At 42.7% G+C, this 20,403-nt stretch overlaps 2 protein-coding genes across 7 annotated transcripts in view; one reads left to right on the top strand and one right to left on the bottom strand.

The window, feature by feature from the left end:
- Positions 1–1,111: 1,111 nt before the first annotated feature.
- Positions 1,112–5,644, bottom strand: LOC146382008 (uncharacterized). Of its 2 annotated transcripts, none has more exons than XM_084938265.1 (7): positions 5,497–5,644; positions 5,209–5,418; positions 4,911–5,093; positions 1,993–2,124; positions 1,742–1,846; positions 1,530–1,659; positions 1,112–1,398 (listed from the first exon to the last, which is right to left on the bottom strand). In XM_084938265.1, exons 1-7 carry the CDS (start codon positions 5,642–5,644, stop codon positions 1,338–1,340), a joined length of 969 nt encoding a protein of 322 aa, XP_084794391.1. In that variant the 3' UTR covers positions 1,112–1,337. The 2 variants fall into 2 exon arrangements, with proteins under 2 accessions (XP_084794391.1, XP_084794392.1); XM_084938266.1 differs by having other exon boundaries at positions 1,510–1,659.
- Positions 5,645–5,979: 335 nt separating this feature from the next.
- The window catches only part of tnrc6ba (trinucleotide repeat containing adaptor 6Ba), a 29,286-nt gene continuing 14,862 nt past the window's right edge, over positions 5,980–20,403 (top strand). For 2 of the 5 annotated variants that reach the window (XM_084938259.1, XM_084938263.1), the window contains exons 1-12: positions 5,980–6,096; positions 7,705–7,794; positions 8,403–8,424; positions 8,776–9,213; positions 9,831–12,740; positions 16,349–16,513; positions 16,729–16,925; positions 17,456–17,530; positions 17,679–17,885; positions 18,087–18,206; positions 18,407–18,532; positions 19,808–19,978. In XM_084938259.1, coding sequence (XP_084794385.1) covers positions 7,738–7,794; positions 8,403–8,424; positions 8,776–9,213; positions 9,831–12,740; positions 16,349–16,513; positions 16,729–16,925; positions 17,456–17,530; positions 17,679–17,885; positions 18,087–18,206; positions 18,407–18,532; positions 19,808–19,978 — 4,488 coding nt within the window. In that variant the 5' untranslated portion in view covers positions 5,980–6,096; positions 7,705–7,737. Of the gene's footprint in view, positions 6,097–6,207; positions 6,707–7,704; positions 7,795–8,402; positions 8,425–8,775; positions 9,214–9,830; positions 12,741–16,348; positions 16,514–16,728; positions 16,926–17,455; positions 17,531–17,678; positions 17,886–18,086; positions 18,207–18,406; positions 18,533–19,807; positions 19,979–20,403 lie in introns of those variants that run through there. The other 3 variants (XM_084938260.1, XM_084938261.1, XM_084938262.1) reach the window with 3 other exon arrangements.

Here is a 20,403-nt window from a genome sequence, read left to right on the forward strand (position 1 = left end):
GATCAAACTTGCATCTGGTATTGTTTGCACTGTTTTAAGTGTAATGAGTCACAGCACAGCCATGGAGCCAAGAGATATCATTAGATCCTATCCCCCAGTCTGTTTACTCTCTCATGCTCCCCCCAACCCAGCTTAGATAGAAAGCTGTTGTACATTTCTAAGCCTTCACTGCTTGCAAATGTTTTCCTTTGCATGTGTGTGTGCATGCACACCACAGGGTGTTAAATAGAGTAGGTGTGAAAAAATTAACTAATGACCTCCTATGGCTCAACAGCTGCTCCAGAGTGTTGCTATTTGAGAGCTGGAGGCATTCAAAGAAGGAAGACGGGGGTTCTTTGTGGTTGCGAGTGTGGTGTGTTTGTTTGTGACAGCTGTCAAGTAAATGTAATTATTTATCCCTTTTTTACAAATGGCGATGGAATATAATTTGTAATGTGATATGAGCAGTTTTTAAAACTCCAGTCATTGGCCCCATCTCAAAAATGGCCGATTGTCATGTGTTAGGGTCTGTAATAGTTGCATACAGAATTTGACTGGTAAATCTGGAGCAGGTCCCATTGATGAGGCACTGAGTTAAAGCAAACAGAATTGAACGGGATTTTTCTTTTTCGTTGTAGGAAAATAAAACTGCTTTCTAATTTTGTCATGCAGGCCTGCATTTAAAAGAAAATTGAGTAATATATGACAGATTAAAAAGTACAGAACTTACAGCAATTTAGTTATAGTAACAAAATGTAATTAGTATTTAACAAAAGTGTTGTTTGAAACTTCAATGAGGTATAGGTATCATTCTATCTGTATGCCTGTGTTTGTGTTGCCATTGGAAATATGTCATCCAAAAAGGTTTATTTACCTTTTGATCAATAATTTATGTTTCCTCCGTTTAATTCAGTTTGTTGCACTTATCAGCAATTTTTTAAATTCTTTTTGCATAAAGTTAAAAACAAACCTCTCGTGTACTATAAAAACAATACAAATGTGCAAACCATTTCCTCACACTTATTCTACCGGCACCCTTTGAAACCAAAGTCTCATTAGGTTTGGGTTACATTTGTGTGTTTCTGCTGCCCCCTAAAGGCTCATTCAGAACAAGACTCCTCCCCACGCCATATAAAAACTTCCAACATCACCTTTATTTAATTAGTATTCAAAGACGAAGTTTGTAATTTGGAGAAACTGTTCATGTGGTGAAACTAATAATATGACCGTGTTTAGAGATGACACAACAGGTCACTCCTCCACTTTGGTACTAGACAAAAAACAACTCTTCTCTTCACAGCTAACAGTGCGTTTGCAGAGTTCAGTTTATCAGTGCCGACTAATCAGTAGTGCTTTTCTCACTTTTTCTCACACAGGGAATGGAGAAGGTCAATCTGCTCAGCGTATTCAAATCCAGGCCTGTGGGGAAGAACATAGCAGCCATGTTAAAGAGGAACCTGAAAACAGGATGAGCAGCTCCTGTTTTGGAAATGAATAAAATACATTACCATATACAACAAACAAACCCACAGTTTCTACAACCATCTCACCGTCCGGGTGTCTCCAGGATCAGAGGGACGTTGTCCAGTCTGGGCTCATTGACAATTTCTTGAAATGCAGAGATTCCAATGTGACCTTTACCAATATCTTCATGCCGATCCAGGTTACAGCCAAGTTTACCTTCAGGTTACACAGAAAGAATAAGGAAAGACAACTAGAGACTTGCATGTGTGATTTTTCTGTCTCTATGCCCTGGCTATACCTTTGGAGTCATTAAGATGAATGGCCTTGAGATAGTGGAGTCCCACTTCTTGGTCAAACTCATCCAGCATGGCCTTCACGCCTCCCTCTGCAGCAAGGTCGTATCCTCCCAAGACGAGACATAAAACAACAATTGAGCACAGAAAGAAACTCTTTCAGGTCTTATGCCAGGTTGAATATTTTAAGGTATCACAGCCCTGTTGGACAGAAAGCAAATTTGAGGTTAACAGGCTGCTATCAGGTTTCACTCACCTGCTGCAAATGCATGGCAGGTATCCAGACATACTCCTACTCTGGTCTGGTCTCTCACTCTGTCTATGATGCTCTTTAGCTCACAAAACTTGCCGCCCACCGTACTGCCTTGGCCACTCATGTTCTCTAACACTGACCACACAGAAAGCCCAGAGAGTGAGAGACAAAGAAAGAATAAAAGAGGTTTTTAATATGACACACTCATACATTTTTAATATTTCTCTGCCGTTATCTCTTCAAACAGAGTCTGAACGCAGCTTTTGCTGTTGTATTCTGCTGTACGGTTTACCCCAGGCGTCAACAAGTAAAAGGCCCAGGTACACTCTTGGTTGCGTCCATCACACCACACAATGTGCTACCTATGCTCACATCTAAACCTATCAAACGCAGAACAGCTAACATGACATCATACCTTTGTACTGTGGGAGAAAGTTGGAGAGCGAGAGCACCCAGTCAATCAGCAGGGTCGAACCGCAGACTTTCTTGATGGGAGGTGACAGCTCTAACCACTGAAAGTTGCACTGGCATTTATGTCAAACTTTTGTTAACATTAAAATGTCAGGCAAAGTTCAAATGGCTTTGTATTTAACAAACGTGCCATGCAAACATCATTCCTGTTGATAGGCATCAAAATCCAGTCATCAGGCACTTTATTAGATATGCATGCTCAACATGCATATCTAATGCTCAAAAAAAAGGTGATTTAAGTGACCTGGAATGTCGCATGGTTGGGCTGGTCTAAATAATATAGAAACTGATGATTTTCTGGGATTTTCCCACTTCTATCGTTTACAGAGAACCGTCCGAAAAAGAAAAAATATCAATTGGGTGTCAATTCCTTGTTGATGCCAGAAGTCAGAGGAAAATGGTAAGACTGCTCTGAGATGATAGACATGCAAAGGTAATTTAAATAACCACTTGTTACAACCATGATATGCAGAAGAGCACAAACACAAAACACATCAAATCTTGAAGTAGATGGGCTACAATAGCAGAAGACCAGAATGGGTCCCACTCCTCTGAGCTAAGAGCAGAAAACTGAGGCTACGGTTAAAATCAGCTCCCCAAAACTACACAACAGGAGAGTGGAGAAACATTACTTGGTCTGATGAGTTTGGATGGTAGGGTCTGAATTTTTTTTATTGTTGGTACTGTACTCAAATGGTATTCACAGTCACCAGATGTCAATCTAAAAGAAGTACCTTTGGGATTTGGTAGAACAAGAGATTCCCATGTGACTCTGACAAATCTGCAGCAACTGTGTGATGCTATCATGTCAGTATAGACCATAACGTTTGCAGCACCTTGATGAAACTGTGCTACAAAAACTTAAGGCAGTTCTAAAGGCAAAAGTGGGTCCAGCCCCACAGTAGCATGGATTATCTAATAAAGGTTTTACTGAGTGTATATAATAACTATATATAAAGAGATTTAGTCCACTAACAGAAAGCTTAACAACATGAAGTTATATTTTGTGTGGGGATTCTTTGGATTCTTGTGTTAGAAAAACTCAGACCTGACTCTACTACCTCTATGCTACAAGCGCCGCCACAAACAGTCCTCTGGGTGATCACGTTTTTTTAGGCTTTGCTGGTGTGGAATGTGCTGCCTCCACTCTAAAGGTTTGCAGATTCAGTAGATTCCTTTTAAAAAGTCTGCTAAAGGCATATCTGTTTAGTCAAGCCTTTCGGTAATATGTATTCACCAGAGACCAGATGTATAACTGGAGTGTACACAAAAACCACAAAAACATACATACGCCTTTCCCTGCCCACCCACACAGGCTTGATGGAGCACTTTTGTGTATTAAGGCATAAATCACTGAGTTTTTGACATCTGGTTCTTTGCTACATTGTTTATCTCCCTTTTGTACTTTGGCTTAAAAACTCATCTTTTAGAAACGGGGAGGATAGGACATTTAGTAAGATTGACATGCACTGCTAATTGGTTTACAGTATGCCAGAGCAGCTACTGACCTTTACGGTAATGATTTATAGTCCTCTGCTGGACAGCACAGGATTTAGAACCAAATACAATAAAGAAGTTCTTTGTGACATATGGTTTATAAAATATGGATACAATCACTATGGCGTCATTAATTAGTAAAGTCTTGTTATGAAACCTCTGGCTGAGCTTTGTTGCTATTGGGTTCTTTCTGTTTTGAAAACCAGGTGAGCAAGTTCATATGGTAGTTACTTGCCACAGGCCCACACTAAGGTCTACCCAATTTTGTGCTCCTTCATATGCATTTTCTATAATATGAGCTTCATGCTGTATTTAAATAAGACTTCAAACCAGCTATAAACCCACTGGTATAGTGCCTGCTGAGGTCAGAGAGTCATACCCGTGTACTCTGATATCGGATCTCTGGAGTGCCGCCGTTCTAGAAAAAGCTGGGAAAAAACAGGATTTGTTTTGGTTCTTTGCCAGGTGGAGCCATTCAGGTTTCACTGACAATAATGGCTAATACTTACTTTTCTTTAGCCTGATCAGTGCTCTGTACAGTGGCAGTACAGATTAAACGTTTATAGTTTTATTGCTTTTTATGTTCAGTGCCGCCATCTTGGATTGCTAACTCGGGGCATGTTGGTCTGCTTCAATTTTCCAAGTGGGAAACCAGAGCTGAAGGGGAGTTCCACAAAAAAGTTTCGACTGGGAACTTGGAATTTTCAGTTGTTGTCTTATTCATGAAACCACAATTTCTGCAACCAGAGTTGCTGCCCCCTGTTGGTTGTTAGAAAGAATACACTGGCTTCACTTTTCAGACTGGGAACCTATGTCCATCTTTTAGATGGAGTCTATGAGTTTTATTAATACCTCTGGCAGTGTCTCTGCATATGGGTTTCATCAAAAAGGCAATGACTGCAAGGTAGATACACACTGCTGGTTGTTTCAGGTGCTCTGGCAGCCTTCTGTACCTGTAACCACTGATGGTGTTTGCTGGTGAGCATAATTGATGGCGCTTGCAATCTTGTCCACACACTGCTCAGTGGTGATGGTACCCAGGGAGGAGCCGGGGTGGAAGTTATAGAGGCTGAGACCCAGGAGGTTGCAGCGGCTGAGCTCGTCCACCAGCATGGCCTGGCTCTTTTCAAACACATCTAGTTGAAAACATGGTATGCAGGTTAGACCAAAACAGAGAATAATTCTGCAAAGAATAATAAGAGATAACTAGGCATGAAAGGAATGGTAGACAATAATCAGTGTCTGACGGACCCTCTTTAGGAGATCCACAGTTCATCAGGTAGGAACCATGAGGCAAGATATGAGCTGGGTCAAACCCCTGTTGGGAACACAACTCCTGAAACTTTGCTGCAGCTGTATGGTCCAATGCAGGCCTCTTCCACGATCGCTGGGAGCCCAGGAACAGGGCGAAACTGCTGCCACCCATCTCTGTACAGGACTCCACGGCTTTCCATATCCCACCTGTGGACGTGACGTCACACAAGTGTAAGTAAGTGTGTTTATCTTAAAGGGTTCCAAGAAGACGACATTAGGCCCTACCTTGAATGCCAACATGAGCTCCAATGTACTTCTTAGTTGCGCGGATGTTCTTCCTGTGTCCTCTCTCCTCGGTGTCCTCGCCCTCCTTTACTCCTGCAGAGGCATCCTCGTTTTTCCTTTTCCTCGTTCCCCTTTTTCTCTGACTCATGCTATGAAGAGAAAGTTGTAAGCAGCCCTTACGAAATAAGCAATAAGTTGACTGTCAGAAGTGTATGGAGGTCAAATAGCCTGTTTTATGCATCCCTCCAGGCAGAAGCCAGCCAGTCAGAGGGCTTCCACGCAGCTGCTACAGGCTGGTCATTGGAGACGCTTCATGCTGAGCAGCAAAATGGCCGCCCGTCACCCGACTGACTCCACAGCGCTTTGAATTTAAATTCTTCTGCACATTAGGGTTTACACTATTATAACGGTAGTGCTCACGAACCAGTACGTTATTACGCGTGTATTTTCATTTTCTGACACTTTACTTGATTCTCCGCTCAGGCGTCGCTGTTCTTGTAGCCTCGACGAATGCCTCAAAAAGCTAGAAAAAAAATCGCACTGAAGCACTTTAGCTAAGCTAGCTAGCACGCTAGCGTATCTTCATATGTGATTCCCGAGGTAAGTGGGTGAAATTTTTACATTTCTCGGCGTTGCACGGGGACGTTGTTTGAATGCATGCGAGTGGGCTGCATCTTAATGGAATGCCATGCCACGGCGCTTGCAAACCAAGCTAGCGCCATTAACCTGGCTACTTGTAATTGCTGCTGTCACTGGATAATGCTACCTTAGCTTATCTGGCTAATGTTCGGTAGCATTAGCGCCGTTTTAGCAGTATTTTTGGCACTGCGTTAGCTGAGCTGGGTATTTGGCCCTCTTATGTGTTTGCTGTTCAAGAACGTTGTGTACACTTAATAGAGCAGTTACTGAACTTGCGTTGGTTTGAACTCGTCAATGCCTGCTGTGCACCGTGTCCACGTATTTTAGTCTGAACCCCTCCTTAACGTTAGCCTCGACGAAATATTTTATTAGCAGCATCTACTGAACTTGCCGCTTGTGTAAACCTGAAGGGGCGAGGATGAATGTGTCTGACTATTTCAGCTAAAGCGGATTTATTCACCCGTGTCTTCAGTTTTTTGAATATGCCTTTCCATTTAAGCTCAAAACTCAAACCTTTTTGTGCTGTGGGGCTAGCTGCCGAATGCTGGTGAGCTTGGAATAACGTTGACAGGTATGTCACGCATAAACTGCTGGAGCTGCTGGATAAGGTTTACTATACTGCAGATCTGACAGATTGAAATAACATCGTGATGATGTCTGGCTTTCTGATACTTCAGGCCTGAGATCATAAATGCTTCAGGGACGATGACAGGTCGCTGTCCCCAAATGTAGGAATCCTGCTTTATGGAAGTGTTAACGACACGAAGCAAAAACGAAACCAACATAAGACCGAGGCAGCCGGAGCATACCAGATTGCTTGGGTTTTGCTTTAAACGAGCCCCTTTAAAGGAGAAAACTAACGACTTGTGTTTTAACGTGCTAACATGAACCCAGACATGCTAATGTTGCGGTTATTGCCATATTGTAATGCATACATGATTTACATTTTGCGCATTTACGGGCGCTTCCCTGGTTCCGCTCTAATAGAAATGAATGACATTTCTATCACCCTGTTAAATAAACAGTATAAACCATTCGTTTCGTTTAAAAATCGTAGTATAGCTCAGCTGTTCCATCTTCAAACTGAAAAATCTAACAATACCATGTTTAGCTTGTCCCTGACATCCTGCTCTAGGGATCATAGAGGAGCTATGGGGAATCCTAATGACAATGCACTCTTTGCTGTAGCTGAAATCTGCTTTTTTATTATTCTTATTTTATTTATTTAAAGCCAGTAAAGAGTGTGATTCTGGATTTGTAACTGCCAGCACACTGTCTCAAAAACAAATCTAGATTTCAAACTTTCAGTTTATCTGGTATGGGTTCCTGGATATGTAACTGATTGGACCTACAGGACCTAAAGGTCCGTTTATCCAATTGTCCAGTGGAAGTGTAGTGACAGAGATTGTGTCTGATATGGAGTTAGAATTAAATGTTTTCTTTTTTTTCCCTTGAGGAATAAATTTGGTTTACAGGAAAAATCTAGAAAATATGAAAACAAACTGTTGCTTGTTCTAAAATAGTTGATACAAAATTACAATTTTGAATAGCCTGCTATTTTTTCTACAGAAGAAAGGAGCATCAGGACAGGAGCAGTAGTTCATGGAAGACAAGAAAAGGAAAAAAGACGAAAAAAGGAAAAGGGAAGCCTCTCAGAAGGTGAGTGTGTTTGTATTACCAGATTCCATGTCCTCTAGGACAGATATTCTCAAATTCAAATGAACATTTGTATCTTGACACAGTATGCAGGCAGTAAAATATGTGCACATTCACCCATATCATTTAAAATGGCAGTTCTGCATGGATATATGTATGGTTCTATTAAAGTGACTTCAGTGCGCTCTCAGGTTGACACATTTGAACTGTCACATTAAGTCAGTGGGTTCAACAACAGCATTTAGTTTGGATTTTGAATTTTTGATCTTACATTATGCCATTTCAGATTTTTGGTATACACGTATATACAATTTAACTATGTTTGACAAGATACCTGATTCATGATCTTGGCTAATTTGGGCTTCCTGAAGCTATGGAGTTGCAGTCAACACTGCAGCTGTTGAACTTGTTGCAATTAAATCTCTTGTCCTTAAATGTCCTTAGATGTTACATTAATTTTGTGAGGACTAAATGTTGACAGATTATGTGAATAGTGAAAGACTAATAACATTTTAAAAAAACAAAAAACAGTTTCCTTTCTTTGTCTGGCTCTAAAAGAAACAAAAAACAAACTAAATTTTAACACTACTTTCGGCTTCTCTTCATTTTAGGTTGCAGAGCAAAAAAACAAAGGTAAGCAGCACAGTGATATATTTTTATGGAGTTTGATATAAATATTAGTTTGCTCCTAAATTTGCTGCTAAATATTTTTATGTCTAAAAAGATTGTGATGGCATCACAGTCACAGTAACATTATTATTTCTCTGGCTTAATAATGTTTTGGACAACACTTGATGCATTTTTTAATTTTTAAACAAGAGCACATTCATCTGCATCAGTGATTTCTTTGTTTTATAGTCCAGTTTGTTATCCATTTCTGGCAAATGCTTGATTAGAGGTTACATTTGAAGTAAATAAAACTTGCATTCTTAAAATGCACCTGCTTAAACAAATATCTCTCTCACCTCCTTGCTCTTCTTGTAGTGCCAGACTTGACTAAGCCAGCTTCTGCCCAGTCTTCTGCTACCCAGAGCAGCTCTGCCTCCCCCAGCCCTGGACCCACCCCCTCTGCCTCCCCATCTCCAGCCACCTCAGGCCCTGGCAGTGCTGCCACCCCATCACAGGGCGGCAACAATGCCAAGCGCCTGGCAGTGGCCAACGGACAGCCCACCTCCACCACCAGTTCTTCCTCCACCGCTGGCGGCTCCAGTGTTGCTGGAAACAGCAGTGCAAGTAGCGGAGGCGGAACTCAGGCGCCTCAGCAGCCACCGCGCTACATGCCGAGAGAAGTGCCGCCACGATTCCGCTGCCAGCAGGACCATAAAGTGCTACTGAAGAGGGGTCAGCCGCCACTGTCCTCCATGCTGCTGGGAGGGGGGGTGGGAGGAGATGGCCCCAATGCAAACATGGCTGCTGTTTCAGGTAAGTGTTAACAATGCTGTTGGTCACATGTATTAAAGCGGGTTTTTCAACTAATCACAGGGTGGTGTTTTTGGTGTAGAGTCTCTTGTCTACTTGCTAAAGAGTCATTTGAAAAAGGAGTTACTCACGATGGCAGGCAAGCATTGAAGGCCTGCAACCTGTGATGTGTTTGTGAAATAGAGGCTATTGTCACACATTAATTCTGGGAAATGTCAGGAAAATCAAGTTAATGCATAATCTAGATGGTTTTCTCACATAGCAGAAAACAGGAGATGGGTGATTAAACCAATATTGTTTGTATTATTAGTCAAGGGTGCTACCTTGGCCATGTGTGAACAGAGCAGAGAAGATGTCTGCTTCCTCACTGTGAATTCTCAGAATTGTTTCCTGTCTGATGTGACTGACTCAAACATTTGGAGCAAATGTAAACATTTGAAGCTCCACCTGGTGTGTCTCTGCATGTTTGGAAACAGCTGTTGTAAAGCACTGTCTGATCCGCAAACGTTACATAGCTCTGTCAAAGCACAGGTCATTTACTGCATTATTTAATGTTTTTTGGGTTTTTTTTAACTGATGAAGAGTCTAAAGTTGCTCTTTTGTGGGATTTACTTTTACAGATTCCGGCACAGCTGCCTCCTCATTGGCTCTCACCTCATCATCAGTTGCTGCTTCTACTACTACTTCTAATTATGCAAATTCCATGTGGGGGGCAAGCTCAGGCAGCCAGGCCTCCTCTCAGGGCAGGGAGAAGGTGATTGTTGATGGCAATGACCTAGAGGAGTGGCCTAGTATTGCTGGCAGTGATGGAGGGAGCAGCGGCAACAACGGAATGCCTGTGAATAGCATTAGTGCCTCTGGCAACCAATCCTCACCCACTTCCTCGTTCTCTTTGCCCAATGAATGTATGCAGTCGTCCAGCAGTTCAGCGTGGGTGACGGCTGCCTCCCAGGGTCATCTTGGAGGAGGTATTGCAGTAACTGCAGCTGGGCCTCTGCTACAACAGTCCTCCTCACTTTCCAAAGCCCCCGCTGTGCCAGGGAGCCATGATGCCAGTGGCTCCGTTGATGGCAGCAGTGGGATTCCAGGTGCCAACTTCAATCCAAATGCCAACCCTTCAGCCTGGCCTGCACTGGTGCAGCAGGATGGCCCCGCTGCTGTAGGTGAAGGAGGTCAGTCTTCCTTTCACCATCAGGGCCCTGGCGGGTCTGCCAACAACTCTGCTTCCCTAGGGGCAGCCGGTGTCCTGGGGGGTCACCCATCTTTATCTGTGAATCAATCAAACACCCATCAGCACCAACTTCACCAAATGCCACCCAGAGACAGAGAAATGGGTGGAGGGAATTGGGACAGTAAATCAGCGGGACCAAAAATTGCGGGGGGAGAAGGGATAGGGGGAGGAATGGACCATGGTGCGGGAGGAAGTGGGATGAGTGAAGAGCACAGCCTTGTCTCCTCATGGAGAGGCCAGCCTTCTTACCCTGCAGCTAACTCCAAAAAGGGTGCCTCAAGGACTGATGGTTGGGAGAGTGGAGGAACTTGCACGGGGGTATTTGGAGCTGCAGAAGGGGATAATGGGACTTCAGGTTGGGGTTATCAAAGTTCCACAAGTGGGGTTAATGTTTGGGGTAGTGCTGGAAATGGGGGCAACATGAGTCAAACCTCTGGGGTATCTCAGGGAGGGTGGGGGTTATCGGGAGATGGTGGTGAAAGAGGGATTTCTGGTAGTGAGTGGGGTGGAAACTCTGTTGGGGTTGGTGGACCGAATCCAGGAGGTGAGGGAATGAGTGGAGCCTGCAGCAGTAACAGCAGCAGTAGTGGAGGCAGCACAGCCGGGAACCCGCCCACTGCTTCCTCCTCTTCCTCAACAGCCACCACTACTACCAGAGCCTGGGACAATCAGAAAGGAGAGAGTGAAACAGGGGAATGGGGTGAGGGTGTAGGAGGACAAGGAGGATCGTCGTCCAGTGGTGGAAATTCTAGAAGTGGGGGCGCGCCTAATAGCAGCCGACCACGTCGGCAGGCAGTTAATGCAGAAGCTGCCTTACAGAGCCTGCTAAATCGCTCTGATTTGGATCCTCGGGTCCTGTCTAACACAGGCTGGGGCCAGACACAGATCCGCCAAAACACAGAATGGAACATTGATAAACATGCAGGACAGAGTAAAGGTGGATCCTCATCAGCTACATCAAAACATCCACCTTCTCTCAGTGGTCCTTCTCAATATTCTAGTGGACCTAGGACCTCAAGCACTGATTCTGTGACTCCAGGGGTCAGCCCTTCCCTGGTTCCATCCACTGGGTCCTCTGGTGAGGGCTGGGAGAGCAGCAGCAACAGTAGCAGTAGTGGGGCTTCTTTGTCTGGGAGAGCCCCACCACCTATCGGCCCCAACATGAGAAATCTTGGCGTATCACAATCTGGGCCAGTGACTCCAACTGGACCTGTTATAGGGTCAGGGGTAGTGCCAGGCCCTAGCCAACAGGGGAAAGCTACAGGCTGGGGTGGAGGAGGGATGGGGGCTGGGGATTGCCAGGAAGCCACAGGTTGGGGTAGTGATGAATACAGAGGCAATAGTAGAGGAGAAAAAGGAGGATGGGGTGATCTTGGGCAACAAAGTGACCCTGTGACTGGATGCTGGGGAAGAAGTCAGGATGAAAAAGGGACAGGAGGGTGGAAAGACATGGGTGGGAATGCAGGGGGTGGGTGGGGATCAGAACAGAAGGCTGGGGTAGGTAAGAATTGGGGAGAGCAAGACTCCAAATTAAACAGTGGTGGAGGAGGGTGGGGAGATGAGAGGAAGAATGGAGGAGGGCACTCAGGTGGGGATTTAGGTGCGGGTGGGTGGGGAGACTGGGGTGAAAGTGCTCCCCGGAGGACCTGGGGGGCAGGGGGAACAGGTGGTGGAGGAAGTGGAGGAGGGGGTATTGGTGTTGTTGGAGGCATGGGGTCCAAACCCCAACAAAGTTGGAGTGGAGGAAACAAAATGCACCAGATGCCAAACAGCCAGTCGGGCTCCATCACAGGCCCACAGGCACAACTGCAACAGCAACAATCACAGCATCCACAGCTGCACCAAGCAATGGACCAAGGGGCTATGCAAGGGGGTGGGGGGAGGAAACTCATCTCTCAAGCCCAGAATCAGAACCAAAGCTCAGGCTGGACTTCAGGGCCCATCCCTGGTGTCCCTGGAGGAGATGGAAGTGGATCTGAACCAAGCGGCTGGGAGGAACCCTCGCCGCAGTCCATAAGCCGGAAGAATGAAGTAGATGATGGAACATCAGCATGGGGAGACCCAGATCATTACAAACCGGTCAACCTGTGGGATAAGAACAGTGGTCATGCAGTCCAGGCCCAGGCCCAGGCCCAGGGCCAGGGCCAGGGCCAGGCCCAGGCCCAGCAGCAGCAACAGCAGCAGCAGCAACAGCAGCAACAGCAGGGACCTCCAGTGCAGCAGCAGCCCAGCAGGCAGACTGCAGGACTTGGAGGTAACAGAGACTTCAACACTGGACCTGGGAAGTCTTCCGCTATGGGTAAGTTATTAGGAATTTAATTTAACTAACCAAGGTGTAATCATAAGTTCCATAACTCAACCCATACAAATCCAAAACAATACCTGATAAAACTTTTTATAAATTTCTCGTTGCAGTTCGTCTCCTTGTTCACCTCTGTTAATTTCTTTTATCTGACTGTTTGCATTTCCACCATCATGTCAAAATGTTCTCAAAGAGCAGTGATAAACTTATGGAGGAAACTGATCTGTCCTAGATATTGAGAATCATTGCTGGTAATCATAGCTGGCCTCAGATTCCAAACAGGACTTTTTAGTGGTATAGTTATAGTTTTCAAACCTGAATGCAACCTGCCGCATGCTTATCATTTCTGTCACTGTTTATTATTTGTGCATTTTGAATTAGTCTCCCTCAGGGTCAGACTCAAGTCTGCGTAAAGACATTACACACTGAACGTGCTGCGCAAAAAACAATGCGAAATTCAGAATTTTACGGATCAGAACCAGCCAAATAACTTGTATACACACCAAGCGCGTTGCATTTTTGTAGAATTTTTTTTTTTTTAAAGACTGAAATAAAAAATGAGGTTGACATGAAGTGATGATGAGCTGGTCCTGATGTTTATAAACAAGAAAATGAAGAAACAAATTCTTGGTTCATCCAGTTCTCACAGGAAGGCAGGAGTAGGGAGAATTTCAAGGTTTGATCCAGGAGTTGAAGCTGTATCACGGCTTTCTTACGTATGAAAGGATGTCATAGGCAAGTTTGAACACTTCTTGGCAGAGTTGGGAACACAATTTCAGAGAGCCGAGTGTGTTTAGCTGTGTGTCTGAGGTAAAATGGTATCATTTTATTATTTCCATATCAGTGAAAATACACTATTGGTGTGACTGGCTGCATTAAGAATGGGCGAGCCTGAAAAATATTTTTAATGCAGAAAAATATTTATATAGATATTACACACCCGGTGTGAAAAAGCCTTTAATCTGAGGAAATGCATTTGGCACAAACCACTTTAACTTTAGTTTGTGTCTTTGTACACTGGCACACGTGCATACCAGTCATCATTGTTGATCACCACCCACTCTACTCACCAGATTTTTGTTCCCTTTGACTTTTTATCTTTCCCCAAATTTAAATTGAATGGTGACCATTTTGTATGCACTGGAGGATTTTAAACTCTCAAGTGGTTCACAAGCGGGGTTTCTGTGCAGGAAGTGTTGCCTTGTTGCAGCGAAATCTTGAAGTGGAGGTCAGACCACTTTAGATCAGATAAAGCCGATACAGTTAATCTGAATGCATTGTTTTCACTTTAGATGAGTGATGAAACATTTCTTCCTTTGAAAGCATTGTGTCTAGGTGAACTAGATCAGGTATTGTTGGTTGTTTTTTGGTTTGTTTTTTTTTGTTTTGTTTTTTTGTTGTTGTCTTTTTTATAGCCAGAGTTGCTGAACTCGTTCACACCTTATACATTGTTACACATTGTAATGTGAAAATGAGAAAGGTCTGATTTGTACTATGATTTATTTTTATCTTTTTTGGAATAAAAATGATCCCATTGGTTAGTAAGATTTTCTTGTGGTTAAACACAAGGAAATTATATTAAATGTACTGAAATCAAAACAAAACAGTTTTCTGTATAATTGCTTTGTATAAATTGATATTTGTTTATTGCTTAAACAGCAATTTGAAGAAGCTGAAGTTTGCCACCAAAAATCACTGTTTGAATGAAGTGAACAAATCAGAAATCCACTGTTGAATGTGCAGTTTTAATGGGACAGCTAGAGCAACTGTTATATAGGTCATCACTGAAGTTTAGTGTTATAAGATAGCAGCTCAGCAGGGCTCTAGACTAACTTTTTGCCATGGGCGTACAGGTACGCCTAACTTTAAAAAGTTAGGCGTACCGGCACAAAAGTTAGGCGCACACAAATTTTATAATAATTTATATAATATAATGTGTTTTTCTGGATACACTGTGCTTTTTCAGCATTCAAAGATTGATGACACCGTGTCAGAGCACTGGCTATGAATATCAGAAGGATCAGACCTTAACTTAACAGAAAAGTTAGCAATAGTTCTTTTCCTATTACAGCTACATCCACTTCTGTCGTGCCTAGGCTGCTCACTAGGGCTGGGTATCATCACTGATTTCTATAATCCATTCGATTCCGGTTTTCAAAGTCCCGATTCGATTCAACTTAGCCTCAGACAGTCAGAAATATTATAATTCTGATCATTTATCAGTACTGACTTCATCAGAATTGTGAACATCACAGCAGATGCCTTTGTGTGAAAGTAACTGAGAATAAAACACAGAAAAACATGAAGGAGATTTTCCTGGTCTGGCTTTTTATAGCAGATAACCTTAAAAATATTCTACAATGTTCTGCATATAAAGTTTAAATTTCTTCAGTATTGAACAACAGAAAAAATAGGCTTTCTTGTCCGAGGTCATTTAAGTGAAAAAAAGAAAAAGAAAAGAAAAAGACAGCAGCCGACAGCGCTGTAAACAACGGTAGACTGGTGGGTAATAAGCGAATGAATAATACGGAAAACAGAGATTGGAGACGGGAAACTGTTCTTGAAGTACAGAGAGAGATAGAGAGAGAGCTAGCTGTGCATGAAGTGTGATTTTAATAGTCGTGGAAGCAAAACAGCAAAATTCATGACGACATTGATCAAATGTGAAGCGCAGTTTGCTGCTTCTTTTGCTGCTGGCTCGGTGAATTTTGGTTGGAGAGAGACAAAACCTGCAGCTCAGAATCAGTGCAAAAAGACGTAATCACAGCGCATCAGAATCGCTAAGCTCCGACAGCGTGTTCGTCTACGGGCCGTCGGGTGAGAAAGCCGAGAAAGACAAAGTTGATTCTGACGTGTCGGGTCCGTTCTGTGTTTACGTCTTTGTGTGGAATCCGTGTACCTGCTCTCATTTGCTGTTTGGTTGTTGTTGAAATGGTTTTGTGAGCTTTAATCTGAGAATCTGGCGTTTCTGGCAAAACACGGTTATATTTAAAAGTTGATTCAGGATTTAATGAATTGATATCGCTTTATTCAAGCTACTCACCTCTCTCTTCCACCTGCACTTTCAACTGGACCACGGCCAATCAGAGAGGTCCCGCCCCTTACTATCTCTGATTGGTTTAGTCCACGATAGGGGCATAATGTGTGTCTGTGTCTGTTGTTGACCACAGGGAAGGTTGCAGATTTTTTTTTTTTTTTTTTGCTACCCGAACAGTTGGTCGCACAGGTGCAACCAAATATATTTTTTTAGTCGCACCACTGAAAAATTTGGTCGCATTTGCGACCAAATTGGTCGCACTCTAGAGCCCTGCTCAGCCATGGGAAAGTAGTCAACCAAGCAGCAGCTTGACGTTTTTGCAGTCGTGACTGTGGAACCACAGTAGCAGTGAAGCGTCATTGCTGACTGATAGCGGAAGCCAGTATGGTTGCAGACAAAACATTTTGATTTTTGGATCAGTGAGCCAGACCACATGAAGCCATGAACTGTTCAAAGAAGTGTCCTTTGTGTAGACTTTTATTTTTTTGTAAAAACAAACAAATAAACATTGATTAAAAGAAGCCTCTTTCTTGTTTCTCACCTTAACCATGCCCATGTGTATCTGCAGGTCCATCAGGCTGGGGGAGCACTTCCCCAGCTAGTCCTACAGTAGACAATGGCACAGCAGCTTGGGGGAAGCCTAGTGATGCTCCGACTGGTTGGGGAGACCCTGATGATGCTGGAGGAAAGACAACATGCTGGGGAAACCCTTCTTCAAATCCCATCAAATCTGGTCAGAAAATCAGTTTTAAACGAAACCACGTCTTTGAAATGAATCACAAGTGTTAGTCATACAGTCTGATTTTGAGGTTTGCATTGGTTGTACCGGGTTTTGTTATGATGCATGATGCAGTAGACACACAACTAAAGTATTTGTATTTATATAAATGTCATTTTCTAATGGCTTTAATCATAATCTGATAATGGCTTGTAACTTTTATGCTGCAGGTTCAAAGACTATGCAAGATGGCTGGGGGAACAAAGAGAGCCCTGTGGCAGCGTCACGTAACCCAAGCTGGGAGGATGAGGAGGAAGGTGGCGGCATGTGGAATAGTACTGGCTCCCAGGGAAGTGGGTCATCTTGGGGACAGGGAAGCAATAGTGGCTGGGGTCAGAGCCACAGTGGGAAGAAGCCCAGCAGTAAGGTGGGTTACTGTTGGGGAAAATTGATCTCTGTAAAGGAAAAATCAATTATTAAAAATCAAAACGATAATATCTGAGGTCTTCAACCTAAGTGGAAGGACAGATGTCCTTAACAGGTTGTTCTGTTTTTTAAAAAAAAAAAAAAAAAAAATCATTAAATTATTTGAAGTAATTTCATGATTTTTTTTTTTAAAAATATATTTATTTAGCCATCATTTAGTCTTGTCAACATTCCTTAGGAGAGTTAAAATAAATGGTAAATGGCCTGTATTTGTATAGCGCTTTACTTAGTCCTTATGGACCCCAAAGCACTTTACACTACATTCAGTCATTCACCCATTCACACACACATTCACACGCTGGTGATGGCAAGCTACATTGTAGCCACAGCTGCCCTGGGGCGCACTGACAGAGGCGAGTAAACATACTTACTTGAATTAGTCCCACAATTTGAATGCTTTTATTGTGAATTCTTATAACAAAAAAAATCTTTAAAGTCATTTCCTTTGCTCTCCTTGTATTTGTCTCTTAGGGCCCATTGAAAGCTGGTGGAGGAGAGTCATGGATGGGCCCTATTAACAGACAGTTCTCTAACATGGGGTTGCTGGTAAGATAGAAACGTTCTTACTTCTTGTTGTGGTAGGAATTCATACTAAAAATTAACATAAATTACATTTGACACGTTATAGTGTTCTGTGCAGTGAGTGTTAAAAGCAGTGCTCATGATGGTGAAATTGGGTTTCTTTGTTGGACAGAATGATGATCCCAGTGGCCCAAACATTGACCCAACTTCAGGTTCTATCCAGGAGAAGAAAATAGAGATGGATAAAAGAGGCATGGGAATGACTGATTACAATGGAGACATGAGGAAGGGAGGAAGAGGAGGAGGTGTGGGGGTGTCTTATCGTCCTCCTGGTTCCAAAGAGGCAGCACCTGGGGATGCTGGGGCTTATTATGACAAGGTGATGCCTCATTACCATGTCTTTGTATCTCGTGTCTTTCATGTCTAGATAACATGTTGTCTTTTATCATAATTTTTTCCTCTTGTGATTCTACCTTTTCTTCCTGCCTGTTCCATTTGCCTCATTTCTCCTTTCCTCAAACTTCCCCTACACCATAATATACCACCAAAACTGGTCTTCCACTGGCTGTCACTGTGACAGACATTGCCTTTGATCAATCAGGATGGGTGCCTTGGGGAGGAGGGTCCTTGTTCTCTGTACTCTCCACCCTCTGTCTACAAGCCCCATTCCCTCTTCAACCACTCTATCCCCTTTAGACAAGTAAGATAATCACTCCTTTTGTTTCTGCCCTAATGTCTTTAAAGTCCTTGTATAAATATTCCGTTTTCATTCGATGTTCATAAATATGAAAAGTTTTACATCCACCTTCTGTCACATTCGGCTTAATTTTTTAAGATTTTCACATACTCCGTCCTCCACTATAGGTCATCTGACATTTAATTTTCTGTGTTTGATCGCAGGCTGGTCACAATATCTTTGGCAGTAGTGGAGGAATGGCTCAGTCCAGACATCAGCCAAGTATCCCACAGATAAACCAGTCACCAGGGATACGAGCGCAAGTGCCTCATCAGTTCCTGTCACCTCAGGTATTAAAATTTTTTTCTTTTCTTTGCTGATAGTTTTTGCAGAAACTTCATAGATTATGGGTGCCAAACATATGGGCTTGGGACCAGAATCAGCCCCCCGAAGACTCCATTTCAGCTCACTGGAAAGGTTTTCCAACTTTTCTTTCTGATAAAGACCTCCCCCTTTGGCATTGAAACCAAAGTAAATAGCTAATAGATTTAAATTTAAATGACAGAAAAGTTCCTGTTTTTTCCACTACCTACGATAAAAGTTTATTATTATTGTTTTAAATATTGGATAGTCTTGGCAATGAGCTACCAGAACTTATTCTGTAAGTTTTCACATTTATTATTTAGAAAAACTGAGACCTGTTTTTGAAATTGTACTTCATCTTCTTATATTAAGACATTTCAGGCACTAAATGTTCACTTAAATATCTTTACTTTATTAGAAAGGGGAGAGTAACTGATCTAGCCCACTTAAAGATCAAAGTGGGCTATGTGGTGTAAATTTAGTTTGACATCTGCGTCATACATTAAACCATTTTGTGCCATGTTGTTTTTATTGTTTATATTGGATGTAGCTGATACAAATGCAGAATGATTTCAACTTGGAAACTGTAAAGGCTGTATTTTTCTTTGTAAGCCAGATTTGCCTTGTAGCTGGTGTTATGTAACAAAATACTCATATTCTAGAGCCCTGCATTTTCTGGCATTGCTCAATTTAGTACGGTTAGAATACATACATACATACATGGATGCATACATTACTTATGTAATTACATAATGAGTCTTAAGTAAAAAGTAATATGCTAATGTAGCATACATCATTCCTCATGTTCATAGATCTGCTGATCTGTCTGTAGACTTGGTTGGTGTCCAGTCATCTCTCATTTTTTTACAATACAGGATTGTCAGTTAAGCAACTCTTGCTTAACGTTCTCATTTAAGTGAAAGCGATCAAAAGCCTTGTAGCCCCCTGCACTTAGCGAGACTATTAGAGTTAGTAAATGGTTAACATTTTAATATGGCCATACATTACAATTTCTATTAAAAGTTAGAAATATTATGTATGTAGTCAGTTTTAGTTTTTACCAAAAAAAAAAAAAAAAATCAGTGTTTCAGACTGCAAAAGATTTCATGAAGCTTTCAGTCAGTGCATCTCTGTCACCAACTGATGAGACCATGTAAGGGATTGAATGTTGATCAGGAAGAAGCTAATGTACTTGCTTATAGTTACAGGAAAGCAAAATGTTTCTTTGGTAACAGGTGTGCCCGTCTGCTGTCTGTCTCTAGGTGCCAGGCTCTGTGCTGAAGCAGATGCCCCCTCCCAGTGGAAACATGGGGGGAGTTGGTGGTGTGGGAGGGGTGGCAGGAGTTGGGGGAGGTGTGTTCCCTCCGCAGCTGTCCCCCCAGCATATTGCAATGCTCAGCAGCATCTACCCACCCCACATCCAGTTTCAGCTGGTGAGAAGCAGCATTATATGTCTCTGAAGGCTACTGCAGGGCTCCAGCACACATCTGCTAAGGGCATAGGCAAGGCTGTACGCAGCCACTGGAGAATCTGATCTGTACTTTTCGTACACCACCGTTACCAAGGCGTCATTCCTTCTGATTGTTACTTTCTCATATGTGTGACTAATTTTCATGCATAATTTGTGTGACACAGTCAGCATATATATGAAATTATGTAGCCAAATAGCTAGAAGGAAATTCGATTTTTTTTTTTGTTATAACACTGAAACCGTAAAATCCATTCAAATGCTTTTGCAGTGTGAAGGATGCAAAACAAAATGTGACCTAAAACTGGTCTTGAAGAAAACTTCTTTTTTTTTTTTTCTTTTTTTTTTTTTTTTTTTTGGCTTGTACAGTGAACGTCCAAAAATATTGCT

Source organism: Perissodus microlepis, chromosome 8, assembly GCF_051167445.1.
Source record: "Perissodus microlepis isolate ML-2025 ecotype Zambia chromosome 8, ASM5116744v1, whole genome shotgun sequence".
NCBI classification, from domain to species: domain Eukaryota; kingdom Metazoa; phylum Chordata; class Actinopteri; order Cichliformes; family Cichlidae; genus Perissodus; species Perissodus microlepis.

Bases quoted from the DNA above. Each gene is read 5' to 3' on its own strand.
- LOC146382008 (XM_084938265.1), bottom strand. From the start codon at position 5,644: ATGAGTCAGAGAAAAAGGGGAACGAGGAAAAGGAAAAACGAGGATGCC. The intron at 5,094-5,208 runs GTCCGTCAGACA...GTTTTCAACTAG, and splicing joins CTGTGGATCTCCTAAAGAGG to ATGTGTTTGAAAAGAGCCAG. The intron at 1,660-1,741 runs GTATAGCCAGGG...TGTAACCTGAAG, and splicing joins TCATCTTAATGACTCCAAAG to GTAAACTTGGCTGTAACCTG.